This window comes from Leptidea sinapis, chromosome 36 (assembly GCF_905404315.1).
Source record: "Leptidea sinapis chromosome 36, ilLepSina1.1, whole genome shotgun sequence".
NCBI classification, from domain to species: Eukaryota; Metazoa; Arthropoda; class Insecta; order Lepidoptera; family Pieridae; genus Leptidea; species Leptidea sinapis.
In genome coordinates this window covers 1,895,906-1,919,870 of record NC_066300.1, presented here as the reverse complement: position 1 = coordinate 1,919,870, position 23,965 = coordinate 1,895,906, and the positions used below count along the sequence as shown (strand labels likewise).

The 23,965-nt window shown below is 35.1% G+C and overlaps 2 protein-coding genes across 3 annotated transcripts in view; both read right to left on the bottom strand.

Annotated features, from left to right (window-relative positions):
* The window catches only part of LOC126975585 (fibrillin-1-like), a 104,996-nt gene extending 86,944 nt beyond the window's left edge, over positions 1–18,052 (bottom strand). For both annotated transcript variants that reach the window (XM_050823536.1, XM_050823537.1), the window contains exon 1: positions 17,935–18,052. In XM_050823536.1, the coding sequence (XP_050679493.1) occupies positions 17,935–17,937 (3 nt within the window). In that variant the 5' untranslated portion in view covers positions 17,938–18,052. The remainder of the gene's footprint in view (positions 1–17,934) is intronic.
* Positions 18,053–20,089: 2,037 nt separating this feature from the next.
* Positions 20,090–23,462, bottom strand: LOC126975539 (uncharacterized). Its single transcript, XM_050823468.1, has 3 exons — positions 22,864–23,462; positions 21,636–21,998; positions 20,090–20,142 (listed from the first exon to the last, which is right to left on the bottom strand). Exons 1-3 carry the CDS (start codon positions 23,459–23,461, stop codon positions 20,090–20,092), a joined length of 1,014 nt encoding a protein of 337 aa, XP_050679425.1. The 5' UTR covers position 23,462.
* Between the last annotated feature and the right edge of the window lie 503 nt (positions 23,463–23,965).

Here is a 23,965-nt window from a genome sequence, read left to right as displayed (position 1 = left end):
ATAAATCAAATCAAATCAAAATCAGTTTATTCACGTAGGTCACGGAAATGACACTTATGAATGTCAAAAAAAATTCTTATTGAATCTACCGCTACTTCGTAAAGGGTTGAGCTAATGAGAAGAAGAAGCAAGAACCTCATTGCCACTCTTTTATATCAAGATTTACATGTACATCGATTTACAAATCATTTCAAATTACAATATAATATGTAAAATGTAAAATGATGCAACAGACACACTCAAACGTCAAATAGTCAATGTCTTACACGAGTAAGTCAAAAAAAAGTAAATGTAAATTAATACAAAATTTATTGAGTACAGTAGCTGCATCATCCACATACCCCATAAATAAAATATTGTTCTCTATAGATCTCAGCCTTAATCCCAGAATTGAGCGATATCCCTTAAAAATGAAAACTATTGTACATCACAATGGTATTAAAATTCCTATAAATTTATTTTGTTTTTATATGCCTCCCTATCAGATAGTTACACAAGTGTAATCATAATATTCAATAAAGCAATGTAACTGACACAGAAGTCAGTTAAAATCGGCATCAAAACTCCGGGTTATCTCGTAACCTACTGACGAACATGATGATATTGTACTTGTCGTAATTATTATCAAATTCATAAATGCATTATTAATCGTGTCAGGGCCATTCATCAATTTGTGCAGATTTTCGCTTATTTCTAGTTTACTTACTTTAATTCAACGCAATTATTTCAGAAATTTTTTAGTGTTTTAATTAACAAACCTTTAAAATTGTTTAAAATCAGCAGCTGAAATTCATCGCGGACATTACGTTAAACTGCTAAATATCAAAACATGTAAATTTTCTTGAATTTAGCCCGCTTTAGAATTCGCGAAGTGGTACCTACCACCTTTAGTTTAGATTATCTGTGGGTACCAGTTAGAATTATTTAGGCTAAGAAAGTATTCTCACATCATAGCTGGTTTTCTAAGACTCAAAAATCAATCATAAATCTCGTAGACTGTGTAATTTTCTAACGGCTACAGTATTCCTGAATCGATTTAGGGGCAATTTTTGTTGGGCAATGTATATGCTTTTACATCATAATCCAAGAATCTGTACATAACAAATGTTTTACGCAATTCAAAAGAATAGTCAAAACATGTTTGTGTGGTTAAGTTGGCCATAACATAAATGACTTTCTCAATTGTTCCACCACACATTGGAGATGGAAAGACTATTTAGATGGTAGACTATATTAATAAATAAATATTATTTTACGGACTTATGTGTTTAGATGAGCTGAGTTCCTTCTCACGTCTGAAACATATATTTTCGAATGGATGGTAGATTTTAACGTTTAATGTTTGTGTTAAGTGTTTTTAAAATACTATTTTGGTATTTTAAATCTGGTAGACAATAGAGAAATTATATAACTATTTGCTCCTTCTGATTTAAAAAAAAACTGTCAGGGTTGGTCCAGACATTAGACATCTGTTTAGCGCTTGTCTGATTGCAAATATATTCATGCATTAAGACATACGCATTTACAGGGAAAGCACAGCTCATTTTTGGTAAAAAATACATAAATTATACCATAGCATAACTTAATAAAACTCACATAGGAATCCTGATAAAGCCAGCACATGTAGAGTTAAGTAAAACAGCAGTAACTTAAGTGATATTTAAGTTTGTCACGCGAGTGTTGTACGGTTTCACCAGCCGGTCGGGCCAAGTCCAAATTACAACTAAGCCGCTAACTTGAAGAGGAGCAAATTTAATTAAGCGATGGTACCGCTCTAATATAAAGTGGAATATGATTTATAAGAGCCTTATTTGAAGCTCAATTTAAACCTTGTTTAAATTAGAATATGTTTTAACATAAATAAATTTATGTATACGCAAGTAATTTTACTAAACAAAGTTAATTATTTTAAAGTTATCGTGAATTTAAATCATTATTTAACATTTGAATTTGGAATATGTCATTTTGATATGGTTGTTCATTGAGTTTTCTCATTTTGGCGCCAATACATTATATTTTCGATAGTAAAATGGTGATAAAGAGAACCGAATCACTGTAATTGCATTACACAAAGTAGGTATGGAGCCAAATGCAATTTTTAAAACTCTCCATACGCTTGGTATTAGTAAAATGTGAGACCTCCTCTGTTTGTGACAGAAAAAGATCTGGCTGTCCACGTAGTGTTCGTACGAAAAAGGTGGTCAAAGCAGTAGGGGAAAGAATTCGATGAAATCCTGTCCGAAAGCAATATATTTTATCTCGGGTGATGAAGATAGCAGATAGAACCATGTCGCGTATTTTAAAAGATGTCTTAAGACTTGCAGCTTATAAGAGACGTAATGGTCATTTCTTAACTGATAATTGAAAAAAAAATAGGGTGGTAAAATCGAAACAATTACTGAAGCGGTACGCAAAGGGAGGTCACAGAAAAATTTTGTTTACGGATGAGATTTTTTTTACAATTGAGCAACATTTTAATAAACAAAATGACCGTATTTATGACTCAATTCTCAGTCTGTGGTATCATTAAGAAAATCATTTGCGAATTTGGTTTGAGAATTCATAATATGTACGTTGATACGAAGCGTATGTGATTCCTCTGGTGTAACGTAGAAGAATGTACCGAGGTGATCATCATGTACCCTCAGGTGACCAGTATTTATGCTCGTTTATCGCCTCTTCCATAAAAAGCGTTTCTTGGTGCTTTAACTGAGAAGGAAATCATACACACGCCTGAAAATAAATTCAAGAGATATATAGTTGGCCAACTCGCACTGAGACACAGTAGTCAATAAATCCATCACCCTAATTCCTAATAGCTTAGGGTAAGCTCGAGCCCGCTTGGAACGTGTTTTTTTATGAAGATAAGGGACAAGACGAGCAGGACGTTCAACTGATGGTAAAAATTCTGAGCGGCACTACAATTGCGCTCGTCACCTTGAGACGTAAGATGTTAAGTCTCATTTACCCAGTAATTTCACTAGTTACGGCGCCCTTCAGACCGAAACACAGTAATGTTTACACATTACTGCTTCACGGCAGAAATAGGAGCCGTTCTGGTGCCAATAATCTAGCCGGCATCTGTGCAAAGGAGTCTCGCACTAATAAATATGAACGGAGGTCTACTGTATATGTACCACTATTAGAAAATCGATTTATTGTCACATCGTACTTCGTAACAGCGAAACGTCAATCTATTCGGAGCCCAATACCACCCAATACTTTCATGATATTTATATTGTATACTGATCACGTAGCAGTAAGTTGGTATATTAATTCCAATTAAATGACGTAGAATTACGTACGTTATTGTTTGGTCTAGCTTAGCTAGCGCGAGGATAACGGTTCATCAGGATAACATGGTAGGGCAAGAGACGCGTTACTGGAGGTACTGGCGAGTGGCAAGGCGATAATAGAAAGCATTGATAGAGGAGGAAGTGCGGTTGTGTTTCATCGTGATCAAAGCCCTCCTTGCACTCAGCGTGATATTAGATGCTCACGCGGCGCTACATAACGCGATATCTTAATGTGGACATGACAAAATATACCAATTGTGTATAGAATAGTACTAATAAATAAATAATTATAATTACATAAGTTGATAAAAAATGCTATGCAATAGCTTTACCGCGGCAGTCCCCGAGTGCCACACGTCTTTTTTTTAAAAAAAAAGGTAGAGTACCTTAAAGTAGCCAAATCATCATTACAAGTTAATATGCACTGGTATAAATAATATAGTGCTGCAACTAATCGGCTGGCAACTATGGCCTATATCTTGGCCTCTAGTATTGCGGATGTTCATGGCCGGCTTGTTTACACTTTATGTAAAATGAGACATTTGACGATTTTTCCCTCTTTAAAAAATAATGACAGAATGACTTAATGATCTCTTTGACTTTTAAATCTATATTTGATTTATGGAATACCATGCAATAATTATAATATTTTTGCATAGTAAATATTTTCAAAGTAAGTATTTCTAAATGATATACCGTGATTATTAGACTTTCTTTTAGACGTAGAATGACTTGATTTAATTTAAAACTATAATACATTTTGCAAAAACTCCTCTACACATATTTAAAAATTATAATGAAGTCTTATCCATATTATATATACTCAGCTCGCCGCGGCCGGCCGCAGGCTCTTGTTATGAAGAGGTTTATTTATCGACGCGCGCCGTTTCAACGTGTTCTCATGCACTTCGAAGTTCGGTCTGTTTCTATTGAACACAAGACCGAAGCCGATTCATCACCAAAACTCATATTGTACCGAACAAAGACTAAAGTAATAATATAGACGGAGATGATATATTTAGTTTGTGTCGAGTATAATTTTTGAACATTATATTATTTTGACTTTAGATGAATTCTTTGCGAATTATTTGAAAATCTTACAAAATATGCTTATAGAGCAAGCACTGAAATGAAATGGTATTTTCATCATCCATAAACTTTTACCATGTATTAATAAGTGTGTAACTCTTATTATTTATATGATATGATGAATGCTGGCTGGTATTACCACGATCGTTGCAGAGATTTACGGGTTCTGATAATTACAAAAAATACTGTAACTTATTTAGTTTTTCACGTTTAGTCTTTCGTGCGATTTTGTCGTCTACAAAATAATAAACTATTTATTACATTGTACGTAATAACGAATTAAATTAAACATAGCGAAAATTGGTGAACTAATGAAGTTCCGTTTCCCTTTTGTTCCCGGATATATGGTAAATTCAAAGTTTTCAAAGATTGCATTGGAGTGCTAAAATTAAAAGATGTTTATTTTCGATTCGATGCACGTTCTGTCTGATAACATTATTAAGTCTATAAATCATATTAACTGCATAACAAGCGTCTTAATAAGTCATAATCTGTTAGTTAGTGTAAAGAATGATTATTATATTACTAAAGAATAAGATAATTAGGAATTATGTTGGTTGTCAATTTTAGAAGTTAATTAATGACATAATTTTTTATGCTGTTTAATAAGTATTGTATTTAACAGTTTTTGGTTGAGACATGTAGTTTCCCATAATAAGGGCACATTATGCCATGATATCTGGTTGTAGTATATATAAACACAGCACTTTAATTATTAGAGTATATTTAAACTGGCATCTGTCATTATGACGGTTTAATCCTTACTAATATTTTAAATGCGAATTTAAGTTTATTTGTTACGCCCAAACTACTTAACCGTTTAGAACTAGTCTAGAACTTGGAAAAGGACATAGGCTACATATTAAAAATAGGCTTGAAGGGCTTGCAATAGGGGATGAAAATTTGTATGGAAGTTCGTCAGTATCGAAGATAAGGCAGTAACCTTGGACCTCTCGAATTTATCATTACGATAAACGATCTGCCGGAGCTCCTAAGGCACAGCAAATGTCTCCTTTTTGCAGATGACGTAAAGTTAATGCTCCAAATAAAGGAAAAATTGGATTGTGACCACCTCAAGAAGACAAGACGACATCTCAAAACTTATAGAGCTTATAGCAAGGAGAACAAATTGGACTTCAATCCTGCTAAGTGTTGTGTCTTAAGTTTTACCCGAGCCAGTAAACCTATATTGTATAACTACAAGATAGGCACGGATACAGTGCAGCGCGTGAAGCAGATACAGGATCTGGGTGTTTTGTTTACATCGGACTTGATGTTTAGAGAGCACATTCTTAAAACCTGCAAAATGGCCTATAGGAACTTAGGGTTTGTTTTGAGACACTCTAAAGAGTTCACTAATATTACAACCGTCAAGGTACTTTATAATGCACAAGTAAGGAGTCGTTTGGAGTTCAACTCGGCGATATGGGCCCCTTATGACGATAGGTACAGGTTGATGTTAGAGCGTGTCCAAAACAAATTCGTCAGGCACCTATACTTCAAGTTATATGGAGTATACCCATTTTACCCACTCATGTACCCGACACTGTTCGTGCTGGGTACGGTAGGATATACTGAGTTGAGCGTCCGTAGGGTTTTTTTTTCTAGCAGCGTATGTGGTGAAGTTGTTGCGCGGGAAGGAGCACAATCCGGGAGTTCTGTGCTGCTTGAGTCTCCGTGTGCCGGACCAGTACGTGTGGAGGCGCCTCCATCCGCCAATACTATCCATTCCGAAGGCGAGAACAAATGTTTTGGCAAAGTCGCCTTTAACTAGAGCCCTTCGCCATATAAATGAACTCCACAACAAAGTGGACATTTTTAGGTATACGTGGAGTGAACTCGCAAGGGTATTGTTATACGAGGGCAGCACTGAAAATTTCGGGAATCAAGGAAGTGACACAATATTACTATTTAAAAATGTATTTATTGCTTTTCAAAATATTCTCCGCGAAATTTGACATATTTTTCCATACGATGGAACAAATCATTGAAGCAACCATTTCATTCGGAAGTTGGGGTCTCCAAAATGGCCGTTTTGTAGACGTCCACAGCTTCTTCAGGTGATGAATATATCCGACCATGCAATTAATTCTTTATTTTAGGGAAAATATAGAAATCATTAGGGCTTAGGTCGGGGCTGTAGGGCGGATGGTCTAATAATTCTATGTTTTCTTGCTCTAAAAATTCTTTTGTTCTGTGCGCGGTGTGAGAACTCGCATTGTCGTGATGATGCGGCGGTTGCAGTTCTCTTTACGGAGTTCAGAAACGACCTGTGGCAAAAAAATGCTAGCATACCATTCTGCATTAACCGTTCTTTGTATCTCAAGAGGACAAATCGCAACATGGCCGGTTTTGGAGACAAACGTGGCCACCATTTTTTTTGCAACACTCCGTGAACGAACAAATTTTTAGGCTTTAATTCATTTTCGAACCCAAACTCGTGACTGGTATTTTGTTTAGGGTTCGTACGCGTATATCCAGGATTCTTCACCGGATACAATGTTGTATACAGCATTTGAGGATCCTGCATGGAATCATTCGAGAGTTCTGACGCACCAAGTAACGCGAGCCGCTTTTTGCTCTTCACAGAGCAAATGCGGTATCCTACGGGAAAACAACTTATTTACACCTAATTGTTCAGGCAAGATTATTTGTATTTGACTCATGCCAATGTCTAAAGTTGCCTGAATTTCGCGGTATGTCACATGTCGATCTTCCTCAATCAGCTTACGCACAGCATCAACGTTTTCTTTGGTGACTACAGATTTTGGACGACCTTGACGGGGATCATCACTGAGCTTGACACGTCCACGTTGAAATTCAGCAAACCAGCGATAAATTGTGGTTTTGGATGGGGCTTCATCACCAAATGCAGAAATCATCCGGTCAACACACTGTTTTTGTGTTAAACCACTTCAAAAGTCATAATAAATCATCACTCTAGAATTTTCTCGAGTCAATTCCATTTTCTCAGCGACTAAACAAGTTTGACAAGACCTTGTGACAAGACCGAGAATCTTTTTTAAATAAATAAATGGTATTCGATTTTTAAAACCAAGGAGTTTTCAATTAAAAAGAGTTTAATATAACAGGAACAGTGGAAATATTCCATTCCCGATACTTCTAGTGCAGCCTATGTATGTAGTATGTTATGATAAATAGTTGTATGTTCAAGTTTTTTGTATTTTCTGGTGTGATGTATTTTTGCTAATGTAATGTTTGGTTTATTAATTTTTGCTATTGTATGATTAGTTTTAGATTGATTTGTTTTTTGTTTGTATAAATGTTATTTTTGTGTTCGTAACTGTCGCATTAGGTAATACCTGTAATGATAGTTGCTGTGTGTGGTAAATAAATAAATTAAAAAATAAATACCTTCAAACTTTGTATTCAAACACTTGATAAGAAATAAATAAATAATTGTCGTAGAGTTTTTCAAATTTCAACCTGTGTGTGAATAAAATAGGGGATTATAGTTTGTATATGAAAGTCCAAACAAAACACTTTCACGCCTAACTCCGATTTCCTTGGGAATGTGCATAAGCTATCTTCTGTTGTAAAAAGGGTCATGAAAATTAATTTCAGAAACACAGAGGTCGCTGATCTCACAGATGAAGTCCAAACATGTCAATCTGGTCGTTATGTCAGCAGCAATGAAGCCGTGTGCTGGCTCTTTGGTTTCCATTACACGAAAGGCACCCCACCGTCACACACCTCCACCATCAATATATAAAACGAGTCACTGTTATGGCATTCTCTGTCCCCAAAAAAATATAAATTTGCAATTAAGTGGGTGAGCATGTATCAAAAACATTTAATTACAAATCTTTAAAAATACTCGATTATCCACACCCATTCCGTTTTCGATTCATTCATTTCAAAATGGCGTCGTTATTTTTGGCCGTCGTGCTAGATAAATTTGTGGCTTAACTTGGATAATTAATAATAATTTGAGATCTTATCTGCATCCCTATCTATGCAACTGTATGGATATTGTTTACAAGTTTCTCGGATGGCAGAGAACGAATTTGGGATTTGTTAAAGTCCAATACATGTTCCTTAGGAGTAAGGGTGAGATCTTAAGAGCGTTCTTAGACTTTACTCAGACTTTACTAACGTAAAACTTAGCTGAGTGTGATAAACCGTGAACTCGACTTTTGCATTGAACTATCTTAGCTTAAGCTTTTTAAAATTTCAGCTGTCCAATGACTATAAAAACGAAATCAAATATTATGCTTAGCTTACACTCACCTAAGTTCCTGCCATCGTGGGTCGTAGATGAGTTTTATTTCTAATATATTATTATACATATACTAGTTGACCCAGCAAACTTTGTAATGCCATATAAAGTAATAAAAATATTTCAATCATTAAAATTTTTGCGTTATACAAAAAAGATGACGACGGATTCTCAGACCTACCAAAAATATCGTACAAAATTTATCGTACTACAATAATCATTATATTCGATTACCATCTTACAACTTTATTGCGTATCTGTGGATGGAATTGAATAATATTAAAATCGCGATACAAATATAGGTGTTGATCGTAGACGGGTGAAAATTTGAAATTATGTGTATTTTTAATGCAGAAAAAAATAAAAATAAAATTTAAAAAAAAAATAAAAAAGAATATTTCGGTGACCCTTATCATTTAAGGGTATATACAAATACATGTTGGCCGATTCTCAGACATATCTGATATGCACCCAAATTTTCATGGTTTAGCCGTTTCGGAGGAGTTTGGTATCAAACACCAGGACACGAGAATTTTATATATAAGATTTAGGCACGTAACTAGATGAATGTTGGAGTGCTAAGTATGAAGCCTCGTGCAGGCGGCGTGTGGAATCCGAAACGATCGCAGAACAAACACCGATATCACAATTATCTGTTCTCTGTGTTTGTCTACGTGCTGTACTACTTAACGTACGCAGGCTTACTGATATACCCAGCCAACGTCCTATACTATACGTATTTTCCTTGTGAAATATACACAGCAACTAAATTTGATTGTGTGCTATGAACTATAGACAATATTTATATCTTAGATAATTTATACATCTCGATGGAGCACAGGAAGTACTGGGTAATAGGTACATTTTTTAGATGCTTTAATTATAAACCGACTACAGTCGGTAACTCTCTCGTAATTCCTCTGGTGTAACGTGAGAGTAAGGGCGCGGTATCACATCCCGCTACCGTTATCCCGGCGGAGGCGTTACCCAACAATTTTGGCAAAAATTAAAAAGATGCAACCACGGACTAGTAAAAAAATAAGGACTCCTTGTCACCTTACATAACAGTGTAGCACCAAAACAAGCCGATTAAGGTGTAAATACATAGGCCCACGCACACATTTACACTACTTCAGGCCGATAGGCGGCCATTATGAGAATTGACATAGTCTGTGACAGATCATGCGTTGTGAAAAAGTGTAAAAACGATACTATATAAGTATTTGTGGCCATATATGATTATTTAAGGGAGAAAAAATTGTGTAACTAGTATCCCCCGTAACCGCACACACACTAGCATAACGGTGCTTTACTTGCTAATATCACGGCGCGGAGTCCTTCTTTTTTTACTCGTCCGTGGATGCAACCAATTAGTTTATGATTTAAGTGTTCTAGTGGAAGATTAAACATTAAGTATTATCTAGAGCTTGTGGTGCCAGGTGAAGCTGGCTTAGTTAATAAATAATCATTGTATTTTTTGGATGCAATTACTAATAATGACAGTAATCACGCCCATCATGTTCACGAAGCATCCTTACACAAACAATGAGTTCAGGCTCTAAAGATTAATGCAATATACGAGAGTTTATATTTATACATTTAATTCTTTATTACTTTTCATGAAATAATTAATATTATTCAAACACGACTCATGTATTGGATGCAGCACCTTACAAATTAATTTGTTATGTATATTACAACCATTGTAAAATACTCTATTTGATTGAAAAGAGTGGCAGTTGAGTTTCTTGTATGTTCTTCTTACGAGCTCAACTTTTTACGAACATATGGTAAATTCAGTAATTTAACATAAATATTTGTAGTGACGATTCAAAAACGCTTGATGCCTGTTTGAATAAAATTTATTTGACCCTGACTAGTTGTTATTGGACTTACGTGCTTTAGCGGTGTACGCTCGTAATGCTCATGAAAGGGAGTTGCTTGGTTGTTCGTTCGAGTGTGTATTGTATTATACAGTTTTTTACCCTTTAAATTTATATATATACTATGGAGGACAAGCGAGCATAGGGGTGTTAAATGATCACCGCCGCCCACAATCTCTTGCAGCACCAGAGGAATCACAGGAACGTTGCCGGCCTTTTAGGAAGGTGTACGCGCTTTTTTTGAAGGTACCCATGTCGTATCGTCCTGGAATCACCGCACAAGGAAGCTCATTCCACAGCTTTGTAGTACGTGGAAGAAAGCTCCTTCAAAACCGCACTGTGGAGGACTGCCACACATCCAGATGGTGGGGATGATATCCTTATTTTAAATACCCTAATAATATTATATTATATATTATCTTTATTGACTGACCACTGTTAGCTTGTGCTTACAAATACTTTAAAGAAGACTTAAATCGAGTATTTTATGTTATTTTTCAATTAATACATTTGATATGGAGTACTAAAGTCAAAAAAAAATGTATTTTTCAGTGTGTATTTCTATAATAAAATTCCAAATAATATTAATTATCTAACATCCTCTACATTTAAAAAACAACTGATTCTGTGTTATTTGCATTACCTAGCTTATATTTTCTATTACTTAAGTTTCTTGAAATACATTATTTTGCAAAATTCATATGGCCTCACAAATAAACTTGGTGTATAAAAGTTATACCTGAGAATAAACCAAGAATATGCAAAATGTTGACTTTATCACTGGTAATACTGTTAATACTTGCAAATAAACGCGGGAAACGTTATACGTCCGAATAAACGTGGAATAAGCCAATCATAAGCGAAATGCCTATTTTGTAAACATTATGCATATTCTTGGATTATACTCAGGTATAACTTTATACTAAGTTTATTTGTAAGGCCGTTGGTATTTATTTTGATATAGCTTATGATGAGAGTAAACAGAAAAATGTCAAAACAGCACTTCTGCATTAAAAAAACCGTAAATTGATGATTGATAAATCATAATCATTAAAATTTTACTTTAGCTGCTTGTCATACTGACAATAGATGAGAGACAAGACGACATCGTTCAAGTAACTAAATTTGTTTCCCTGAGGGTTTTGAAGCTTAGGTTTTTTTATTTTGTTTTTATGAAATTAAGGGACGAGGCGAGCAGGAACTTCAGTTGGTGGTAATTGATACGTTCTAACCATTATAATGCGGTGCCGCTCAGAATTTTTGGGGTTTTGCAAGAATCCTTGCAAAACCCCAAAAATTCTGAGCGGTACTACAACTGCGCTCGTCACCTTGAGACATAAGATGTTAATTTTGCCCAGTAATTCCACTAGCTAAGCGCCCTTCAGACCGAAACACAGTAATGCTTACACATTAGTGCTTCACGGCAGAAATAAGCGCCGTTGTGGTGCCCATAATCTTGCCGGCATCCTGTGTAAAGGAGCCTCCCACTGGTAAAAGGTTTTTGAAGCTTTTGTTTTTTGTTGAAGCAAATGTAACAACCATCTTTTTACTGGCTTCCTGTATTAAAAAGAACTTTTCAAAATCCGAATATTGATACAAACTCAGCGCTATGTTTCATCTCATAAGCCATATACTACACTGCTACACAAAGATGAAAAACATATAGGTTTGCAAACATTACAATGTTCAGCTCGTTCGATGCTATTTGTTCAAGAAAATGGCAATAAAAGTTTACAATGGTGAATTATCTCTCGATGTAATTGTACAGTTTTGACAGACCTGACACCATTCAGCATTCATAAAGTCAACATCAGTCAATTCACAAATAAAAGTCAACATAAAAACTATAAATGAAGAAGCAGAACAGGTGACAGGTGTGGTAAAGGTACTGTGGTAAAGTAATAACATAAATGACTTTCTTAATGATACCACAGATTGGACATGGAGTGACCGCCCTCAGGCTATTAAATAATAAGTTTAATTGTACAATATTACTTTGTAAACATATTTATTCGATGAAAAAAAAGGCCGCTGGGTTTGTTGCGCCCATTCTTCTCAGGTCTGAGGCATTCATTTTGGAATGGGTGGTAGTTTTTCGACTTTCAATAAATGATGTCATATCCTACTTTGAATAGAAATATTTGAATTTGTAATTATTTGAACACATACTTAAAAGTATCGGGCTCAATCTAAGCACCAATACTAGATCCATTTTCGGATTTTGAATTTTTTTTGGAGATACATACAACTGTTTCTACCACAAAGTCATTGAACTCACTATCAGTCTTCGCTCAATCTTTATTGATGTGCATTAATGAGATAAAGAATACAAACTTTCGGAATGTAAGAAGAAAAGAAAACTCATTCATGAGTGTCATTTCCTTGACCTGTTCCTTGTTCATCAATAAAGTTATTTTGATTTGATTTAAGATAAATATATATTTTTGATAAATGAATCTCTCACTTACGTAATACAAGCTTTTTAAAACTATTAATATAAATAAAACAAATTATATGTGCGTCGTTGATTGATATTACCGCACTAGAGTTAGCAATAATCTTTAATAATTGTATAGACTATGTTATAATAATAATAATATAGCCTTTATTCAGATCTTAACTAACATAGATAACTAACAATACTCTAAAGCAATCATAAAACATTAGAAACAAAATAACTTATTCTAGTATTTGTATTTTTTTTTGTGGATCTGTTTGCCAATCGCCAAAAGCCTCCTCTAACCGTTTCCATTCGTTTCTTTCTTGAGCCACTCTGTTCCCAGTTACTCCTGCCACTTCCCTGATATCGTCCTCCCATCTTTTCCGGGGTCTACCTCTTTTCCTTTTCCCTTCCCTGGGATACCATCTTGTCAAGATGACAAGACTATGCTATACACTTGCATAATTATATATTCTTTGCCTATACTAATAAATTTTGAACGTATATCACGCTATATGATCTATAGTAAAGAAATAAAATTAGAGACAGATATTACCATTAAATGTTAATAATGCAATGATGGAAGTATATTAGTATTCTTTGCGGAGGACTGATAAAAAATATTATGTAATTACGCGGAATACTTTTGGTAAAGCGGGTGTTGGGAAGCTACTACTAATAAACTAATTTCGACAATATCTGCCTTATCTCACGCACTCACTTCGGCCGAAAGACGTTCACAACTGTACAAAGGCCTCCACCAAGAAATCCTGCACTGCTCTACTCCAATCTATTCCAGCGATCTTGAGCAGAACATCGATCCATTATGTGGGGGTCTACCATCACTGCGTCTTCCAGTTCGTAGTCGCCATTTGAGCCAGTAAAGTTACTGCCCCAACGGCCATCTCCTCATCATCTCTTGAGCTATGTGCCCTGGCCACGGCCACTTCAATTTCGCAATCATCTAGGCCATAGTTTCTCAACCTTATTTTGCTCACCGCCCACTTTGAGAATATGTTTTTTTCTAGAGTATTTTCGTGTATTTTTTTGCCTTTTTAGACTATATTTTTTAATCTACCCACGCCCAATCTCAATGCCCCCTAATTTTCTCTGGGTCTTCTACTGCCCCCAAGAAAGTCTCAAACGCCCACAAGGGGGCGTTATCGCCCACGTTGAGAACCTAGATTCTAGGCTATGTCGGTGACTTTGGTTCTCTTTCTGCCTCATACTTACTTAAAGATAAAATGACACTAATAACTAAAAATGAGGCAAAGGGTATAATAACAGTGATTGTAAGGAAGTATTCATTCGTAAGTAGTAACTAAAATATTATATTTCTGTACTTTGAAATTTGTACTGAATATGAATCATATTGATAGTGTCGATGGCGGGTTAGCGCGGGATGTTGATAGTTGAATAAATCATCATAATTACCCGTTTAAAATATTTATTATATTAATATTATTAAACCGGGAGTCTTCTTTGTGCTTGATGACGGCTTGCTGGTTAAAACAGCCTTTATCTGCTGTAAAGCAGTAATTAAGCCTCAGATTTTCTGTCTAGATAGAGCTTCTTGCTGTGACGCAACGCAAAACAACAAGCCAGGTTTATTGCTTTAGTGTGCGTGACAGCTACGACTTACGTGCTCGCGATACATCAGTCACTTTGTTTTAGTGTGCGTCTGTTTGTTGAAAATAGAGGCAAACAGTTCGCCGTTACTTTTTTCAACGTGTTTACAGCTGTCCCAGTATATTTAGACAAATAAATTTTCTAAGGTGCAAGCACTACTGTGGTTTGGTTTGAAAGGCGCCGAGTCTATTGAAAGTACCGCGCTAATGACACTTAACATCTCGCTCAATTGAATTGCTGGTTAGAATTATGAGTTCAATCAAGGATCCTGTGCAGAGCCTATCAGTTACTATCAGGTGAACGACTTGCTTGTCTTGTTACATTTTCTCGTGAAAAAATTAATAATTGTAAGCCATTACCAAACCTTACAACAATTAATTAAAAATCTTCAAAGAAACTTCCCTAAACTGACATGTCTGTGGTGAGGATATCTTCATGGTTACAAGGTTAATAAGGGGATCAAGAGATGCGTTTGCTGCCCTTAAGCTGGTAGTATATTATAAACTTGAAGCAGGTAGCTTCGAGCATATAGTATACTATTATATAATAATAAATAATATATAATAATACTAATAATAGTATATGTCGTATCGATTCATATTGGAACGAAATTTTATAAAAACAAAAGGAAGTTTCTTGTGCCCGTTTTTCTAAGTTCTGAGGCGTATATTTTTGTATATCGTACTTTTGACAATTTTATTACAACACTTTATTTATTATTATATTTTTAAGACGATGAAACTGTAAATATTGATTTAAAAGAGCACTTTTTTTGTCAATCACGATTTGAACTGTACATTTTGCATAATTCCTGATTTCAGTAACAGAAAAGATTATTTATCATCTAATGTGTATTCATATTCTAAAGTTGAGGTGAAATAGCATCACAGGTAACGGAATTTACTACCTACTAACTTGAGTGCATGGGATATACCAAAAAAAATTTCATATTAAAATAAGGCAAAAGAATATTCAGGAGTCTGATTCGCAACGATCAGTGGAATACTTCCGCCGATGAGTTATTGCAATACCAGAGAAAATACCTGATTGTTCCCAGAGCGTTCAAAGGCGCGTGGCACACCAAACAAAATAGTGCTTAGCTCTAATTGAAAGATACGTTCAAAACTTAGAAGTTCGCGAAAACTTGTTTAGATAATTTAACACTTTTTATAGTTGGAATCTCAAATAATTTTGATAATATCTTCTAATGTATGAAGTTCTCGTGTCATGGTGTTAAACATTGAACTCCTCCGAAACGCCTTGACCGATTCTCATGAAATTCTGAGTGCATATTGGGTAGGTCTGAGTATCGGACAACGATTTTTCATCCCCCTAAATGTTAAGGGTGGTCCACACGATTTTTTTGACATTTTTTTTAACTTGTTTGATTATGAGTCAGCATTAAAAAATACATACAACTTCACCCATCAACAGTTACTTTTGTATCGCGATTTTAATATCGGCAATACAATGTTTGATAATACTAGTTCATTTATATTTTTACTACTATTCTCCGTATAGTAAAATTTAAGAACTTTATACGTAATGAGAAGTAGGATTTTCAATTATATTTAGATAACACTATCTCCCAAATGCCAACGTCATTAAATTATTAAAACTTTCGTGAGACTTTGGTAATATTGTAAATCAGTCGGTTTATATAACGATGTCATATCAGAACTATTATTATGAATAGTTGTAAAGTATGTGGTATCAGATTCGTACATGTCTATTTAACCTTTGATCTATGAAAAAGTTAAATTCATGATGTTAATTACGACTTTATTATATATTTAAAATTTATTATATAAAGTCCTACAACTAATCTTCAAAAAACCTTATTAGAACCTTAAGCTCTGTTGTTTTTTGTAAATAGCTATAAATTGACAATGGTACATAAATTATACATATTTATGTTTTAACGTAGGCATCTACACAGAACTATTAAATTCCCACGTTAAACGATTCTCTGACTCTTTGCAAAAATGGCAATTTATGACCATTCACCCATGACGACCTGTATAGCCGAGTGGTTAGCGATCCTGCCTACTAAGCTCTCTAGCTTGGTTTCTCTCCCCCGGGTTCGAATCCCGGTAGGTGCAAGCATTTATATGATGAATATGGGTGTTTGTTTCCGAGTCATGGATGTTTAAATGTATTTATGTATGTTTATATGTATTTATGTATGTTTAGATAAGTATATTGTATTAAATATATCATTGTCTTGCAACCCAATACACAGGCTATATATGCTTAATTTGGGGCAAGATAATTTGTGTAAAAAAAGTCTATCAGTATTATTCAGTTTCATTCAGTAAATAAATGAATAATTTTATGTTATTTATTTTGCATAATCCTAGACTTCGTTTTTTAAATTACTTCCAACTTCGCACTTACAATTAGCTCCGAAATTACGCGAGTTGCCACTTGCCACAAGTTTGTCATAAATAATAAAATACACAATGGTAAAACGTATTTTCTTCGATATTATTTTAATAAATAGCAAAATGCAGCATACGACATAATTCTCTCCATTTACTGAGCGGACGAGATATATAACATAGGATAGGATTGCGCAAATTATTAGCCTTCTGCCTTTCCTATTTTGATAACAGAGTTGGATAGACGCAGCCCTGGCCTCTTTACTGAGGAAGTACCACATATTGTTATTAAACAATCAATATTATTGGAAATAGACGCAATTATGCATAATTTCTCTTCGTACACCAAATATTGGTAAAAACATAAAAACACTGAAACACACATTCTCATACTATATAGGCCATTTTTAAAATATAGAAGCAACCTACAAAACTATTAAGTGTGAGAGAATCTGACAAATTGTTTAATTTTTTTTATGGAAAAGCAGGACAAAGAGCGTACGGATCACCTGGTGTTAAGTGATCACCGCCGCCCACATTCTCTTACAACACCAGAGGAATCACAGGAGCGTTACCGGCCTTTAATTACGGAAAATACAGACTATAGACTCTACGCTTACGTGTCCCTATGTAGAGTTTTATAATATGTAAATTAAATTTATTGAACAATGTGACTTTAAATCAGTTTAAGTTATAATAATAGCTATATGTTAGATAGTGCGTGAACACATAGATAATTTGCAAAAGCTGTCCGAGATAAGATAAAGTTTATGCTTCTGTTATTGCTCATCATAAATCTAATTTTTCTTTATTTTAATTTAGGCCGGTAATGATAGTGAAATATTTGAATATCGAACATTAAATGAATTGAACTAGTTATAAAATTTAATCGAAAAATAAATCTGCCTATAATACGATACCTATTCTAGCATGATGCCGACATATAATCCAAAATTTTATATAAAACACAATTTACCATGCCACTTAGAAGAAGTAGATCCGAGAAGAAACAGTTCGTTGTTCGCGTAAGGTAAGGGCGCGTTATAACCGCGCGGTATTCACAAGCGACCGACTGCGGCGGCGGCGCGCTAACCACTGACAGAAATTGCGAGCTTTATCAATGGGATGCGATGAGATGAGAATTGAGAGCGGCGCACGCGCACGGCCGACGTACATAGCTGCCACAACTTGGATCTTGTGCTTCCGTGGCGCTTTACCTAATAGCCTACACCAGGGGTGCTCAAGCTTGAACTGCTGGCGATCTACCTCAAAATTTGTAGACTACGATCGATCGGCTCTGAGATGCTTCAAGTATGTGTGATGAAGGATTTTTGTCTAGGTAGAGTGTCACGATGACATAGAAATTAGTTTTGCGCAAAATATGCATTTTTTTAGTCAAGGTAAGTGTAGGTCTGCTCTTAAATGTCAATGAAAAAGCTCATAATTATTATTCAAAATTGCGAGTTTATTGGTTCTTACAAAACAAACGCGCTCTAAAGTTCTAAGCTTAACTAAAGAGTGACTTTGTATGTTGTAGCGTGACACTGCATGTCCTGAGCATACTTTTCATAAGATGGTACGTAATTACCGATTTTAGTTTATTGTACTGGATTTTTTTCTTGAAATCGACTCAAAAAGCACTCGCGATCGACCTGTCCATCCCGATCGACCGTTTGAGCACCCCTGGCCTACACACACGATCGGATTTGGTACGTCCGAACTATCGGACGCGGTATGGTAGCGGACCATATTCTATGATATGTCGCATTGTACATCGCACTAAATTATTAATTCAAATTCAAATTCAAATATTTTTATTCAAAATAGGATGTGACTTCACTTATTGAAAGTCAAAAACTTCCACCCATTCCAAAATGAATGCCTCAGACCTGAGAAGAATGGGCGCAACAAACTCAGAGGGCTTTTCTTTCATCGAATAAAAATGTTTACAAAGTAATATTGTACAATTAAACTTATTATTTAATAGCCTGAGGGCGGTCACTCCATCCCCAATCTGTGGTATCATTAAGAAAGTCATTTATGTTATAGTAACCTTTACCACACAAACGTTTTTAAACAATTCTCTTGAATAACGTTATATTTTTGTTTTGAACATTTTCTGGGATCTTATTACCGGATTATTATTACCGAAATGATTATGATGACCGAACCGAGTACGACGCCGGACCATTTGGTGCGAGTTTGGCCGTACCAAATCTGACCATGTGTTTAGGTTATAATATTTGTTTGTTGATAGCTGATCGACCGATGTTCTGGCGCGTGCGTTCCTCATCGATCATCGCACTTGATATAACCTAGTTTGTTTACAACTGACGTCATCCTTCCAAATACTAGCCGGCTAGCGCGGCTATATAGAAAACTCCATCAATGTATGCGATGTATATGCTTCTACAATATGATCGCAGAAAATGTACAAAACAAATGAGTTACGAAATTTAAAAAATTGTTAAAAAACGTTTGTGTGGGAAAGGTTATAAACGATTTTCTTAATGACACCACGGACTGGGAATAAAGCGAACACCCTCAGGCTCTTTAATTATAAATGTTTAGTGTACGATATTACATTGTAATCCATATTTTATATTAAAAAAAAAAGCCCGCTGAGTTTCTTGCGCCCATTCTTCTCAGGTCTGAGGCAGTCTCTTTTGAATGAATGGTTTTTGACGTTCAATAAGTGATTTAAGTTTTCAGACTTAATATTTATTTACATTCAGCTTGATAAATTCTATGAGATTATAGATAGAGTCCACACAGGTATACATCCAAAGGCATAAAAGGCATATATTTTCTCAAAATTCATTCCTTTAGAATTATTTTTGATTGCAGTTCAAATACTGACACCGCTGCGTACACAAATGGTGCTCTGAGAGAGAAGAAGCGGCGCAAGAAACTCTGCCAGCGTTCTTTTTTGCGCTCTTTTTAATAAAAATATACAATACAATACTGTCATTGTTATTACTATAAAATAATCATAATCTAGTCCCAGGCTGTTCGATCGCTTAGGTATTCAGCTGTGGAGTAGTGGGATATACGGCAGAGCCATTTTTTATAAAACTGGTACTTTATTATAAAAGTATACACATTTACCCTTAAAGCTATTATGTATCTCTTTACATCGATAAAGCAATGCGTTTTAAATTGCCCAAATTGATTGTTTGAAATACTTGCGACATAAAGAATGTTTCAGTTAGTTTGATAGATTGAGTATGATTATTTAAAAAAGGGGTTTGGTTCTTACATTAACTGACAAATAATATTTAGATTTTTTGAAGTGAAAACTTCTTTAGCGGCTTTGAGTACTTTTCTTGGGTTGGGTATAAAATGTTAACTCGCATCAGGACATGTGGCCTGATCGAAAATTCGACGAATTGACGAAATTAAACGAATATTATAATAACCACATTAATGCCAGTACTATTATTATCCATACTAATATTATAAATGTGAAAGTTTGTATGTCTGGATGTATGTTTGAACTTCTTTAACGCATAATCTACTAAATACATTTTGATGAAACTTTACAATAATATAGCTTATACACCAGAATAACAAATAGGCTATAATTTATAAAACTACAGTGTGAATTATACAAAGTATAAAAGAAGTGTGATTGTTACTAATGAATACAACTAGCGCCATCTCTTATCAACTAGCAAGCAAAAGATCAATACAATTTATATGGCAAAACAACGTTTGCCGGGTCAGCTAGTTATAAATAAAGAATTCCTGCGAAATTATTCCCTAACCATTCGAAATATTCAAAAATGTACAACGTTAAGGACGCGTTCTCAAAACAGAGAGGTATCGAATCGCACTACTACACTGACACCGCTCAAACACATACACGTACTTAAAGTTAATTGCGGGAATCAAATGAATTTGATACTTTAGCAAGTTTGAATTTTATTTTTTTAATACCTTTGTATTTTTGATAATTGGTTGATGTATTCGTTTAGTAGTTAAATATTAGAATTTTAGATGGCAATTCTGTCGCATAACGTCGTGTGCAGTAAACGCAGTTTTTTTTTAATCCAAGATGGCCGCCGCGAAAAATTATGATTTCAACAATATGGGTATCGTATCCGAGGTTATCGAGGGTGCAGAGAACAATAAGATAGGTCTTTCAAAATCAAATTTTGAGATTTTTTAATTAGATTGGTAACGGAATGTGTTTTGTACATATTGTGAGTGTAAAGTCGAAACGTAAATATTTCTATATTTAGGGAATGAAGAATTAATTTAGCATGTGGAATATTGTTAGACAGGCCTTTTATAAGATAATTTAAGTTTATGAATGAATTCTAATTTTGACGATATAAATGACACCCATGAAGAAAATTTTGTAGATTTCATAGGCGCCATCATGGATTTCGATTTAGGCCCGCTATTCGTTATTGTTGACCCCAAAATCCATGAAAATGACACCCATGATAAGAAGTTGGTAAATTTTATAGTCACCATCTTGAATTTCGATTTTGACCCGATATTCGATATTTTTGACCCCAAAAACCATGAAAAGGACACCCATGTAAAGAAGTTGGTAAGTTTCATCGGTGCCATCTTGGATTTCGATTTTGACCCGATATTCGTTATTGTTGTCCCCGAAAACCATGAAAATGACACCCATGAAGAGAACTTGGTAATTTGCATAGGCGCCATCTTGGATTTCGATTTTGACCCGATATTCGTTATTATTGACCCCGAAAACCATGAAAATGACACCCATGAAGAGAAGTTGGTAAATTTCATCGGCGCCATCTTGGATTTCGATTTTGACCCGATATTCGTTATTGTTGACCCCGAAAACCATGAAAATGACACCCATGAAGAGATGTTGGTAAATTTCATCGGCGCCATCTTGGATTTCGATTTTGACCCGATATTCGTTATTGTTGACCCCGAAAACCATGAAAATGACACCCATGAAGAGAAGTTGGTAAATTTCATCGGCGCCATCTTGGATTTCGATTTTGACCCGATATTCGTTATTGTTGACCCCGAAAACCATGAAAATGACAACTATGAAGAGATGTTGGTAAATTTCATCGGCGCCATGATGGATATCGATTTTGACCCGATATTCGTTATTGTTGACCCCGAAAACCATGAAAATGACACCCATGAAGAGAAGTTGGTAAATTTCATAGGTGCCATCTTGGATTTCGATTTTGACCCCGATATTCGTTATTGTTAACCCCGATTTAATTTTATTTATAATTTTTTGTATATATATATATACTTATATAAATTTATTGCCAATGTTTATGGTAGCAGTAGACTTGGGATTATAAATATATAAATATTTAATTCTCAAAGTCTGTGTCTCGGTGTCTAGAGAATACCATCGTTGAGAAGTAAAATTCCCAACACAATGCTGACTAGACACCATTTTGGTTCTGTAATGTCCATAATATTGTTATTAGTAATAAGATTTCTGTATTTTTGAACCAAATAAAGTTTTTAATTATTAATTAATATTATTAAAAAAACATGAAGAGAAGTTGGTAAATTTCACAGGCGCCATCTTGGATTTCGATTTTGACCCGATATTCGTTATTGTTGACCCCGAAAACCATGAAAATGACAGCCATGAAGAGATGTTGGTAAATTTTATCGGCGCCATGTTGGTTTTCGATTTTCACCCGATATTCGTTATTGTTGACCCCGAAAACCATGAAAATGACTCCCATGAAGAGAAGTTGGTAAATTTCATCGGCGCCATCTTGGATTTCGATTTTGACCCGATATTCGTTATTGTTGACCCCGAAAACCATGAAAATGACACCCATGAAGAGATGTTGATAAATTTCATCGGCGCCATGTCAGATTTCGATTTTGACCCGATATTCGTTATTGTTGACCCCGAAAACCATGAAAATGACACCCATGAAGAGAAGTTGGTAAATTTCATCGGCGCCATCTTGGATTTCGATTTTGACCCGATATTCGTTATTGTTGACCCCGAAAACCATGAAAATGACACCCATGAAGAGAACTTGGTAATTTGCATAGGCGCCATCTTGGATTTCGATTTTGACCCGATATTCGTTATTATTGACCCCGAAAACCATGAAAATGACACCCATGAAGAGAAGTTGGTAAATTTCATCGGCGCCATCTTGGATTTCGATTTTGACCCGATATTCGTTATTGTTGACCCCGAAAACCATGAAAATGACACCCATGAAGAGAAGTTGGTAAATTTCATCGGTGCCATCTTGGATTTCGATTTTGACCCGATATTCGTTATTGTTGACCCCGAAAACCATGAAAATGACACCCATGAAGAGATTTTGGTAAATTTCATCGGCGCCATCTTGGATTTCGATTTTGACCCGATATTCGTTATTGTTGACCCCGAAAACCATGAAAATGACACCCATGAAGAGAAGTTGGTAAATTTCATCGGCGCCATCTTGGATTTCGATTTTGACCCGATATTCGTTATTGTTGACCCCGAAAACCATGAAAATGACACCCATGAAGAGAACTTGGTAATTTGCATAGGCGCCATTTTGGATTTCGATTTTGACTCGATATTCGTTATTATTGACCCCGAAAACCATGAAAATGACACCCATGAAGAGAAGTTGGTAAATTTCATAGGCGCCATCTTGGATTTCGATTTTGACCTGATATTCGTTATTGTTAACCCCGATAACCATGAAAATGACACCCATGAAGAGAAGTTGGTAAAATTCATAGGCGCCATCTTGGATTTCGATTTTGACCCGATATTCGTTATTGTTGACCCCGAAAACCATGAAAATGACACCCATGAAGAAAAGTTGCCAATTTTATAAGCGCCATCTTGGATTTCGATTAGACCTTATATTTAGAGATGAACTTATAAATCACTAATTCTTCAAAAAAATACACATAATTTATTGAAAATCTGACTGCATACAAAATATGTAAAGTATCAAAGACAGTATTGTATAGCTTATAAAAAATATTCATGTTCGTACAGCGATCTTTTCGAGTAC

Excerpts from the sequence above, each read along its gene's own strand:
- LOC126975539 (XM_050823468.1), bottom strand. The coding sequence starts at position 23,461 with ATGGGTGTCATTTTCATGGTTTTCGGGGTCAACAATAACGAATATCGG. Across the intron at positions 21,999-22,863 it reads TTACCAACTTCTCTTCATGG|TTGTCATTTTCATGGTTTTC; the intron begins GTGTCATTTTCA and ends ATCTCTTCATAG. Across the intron at positions 20,143-21,635 it reads CAAAATCGAAATCCAAGATG|TATTTCAAACAATCAATTTG; the intron begins GCGCCTATGCAA and ends TTATGTCGCAAG.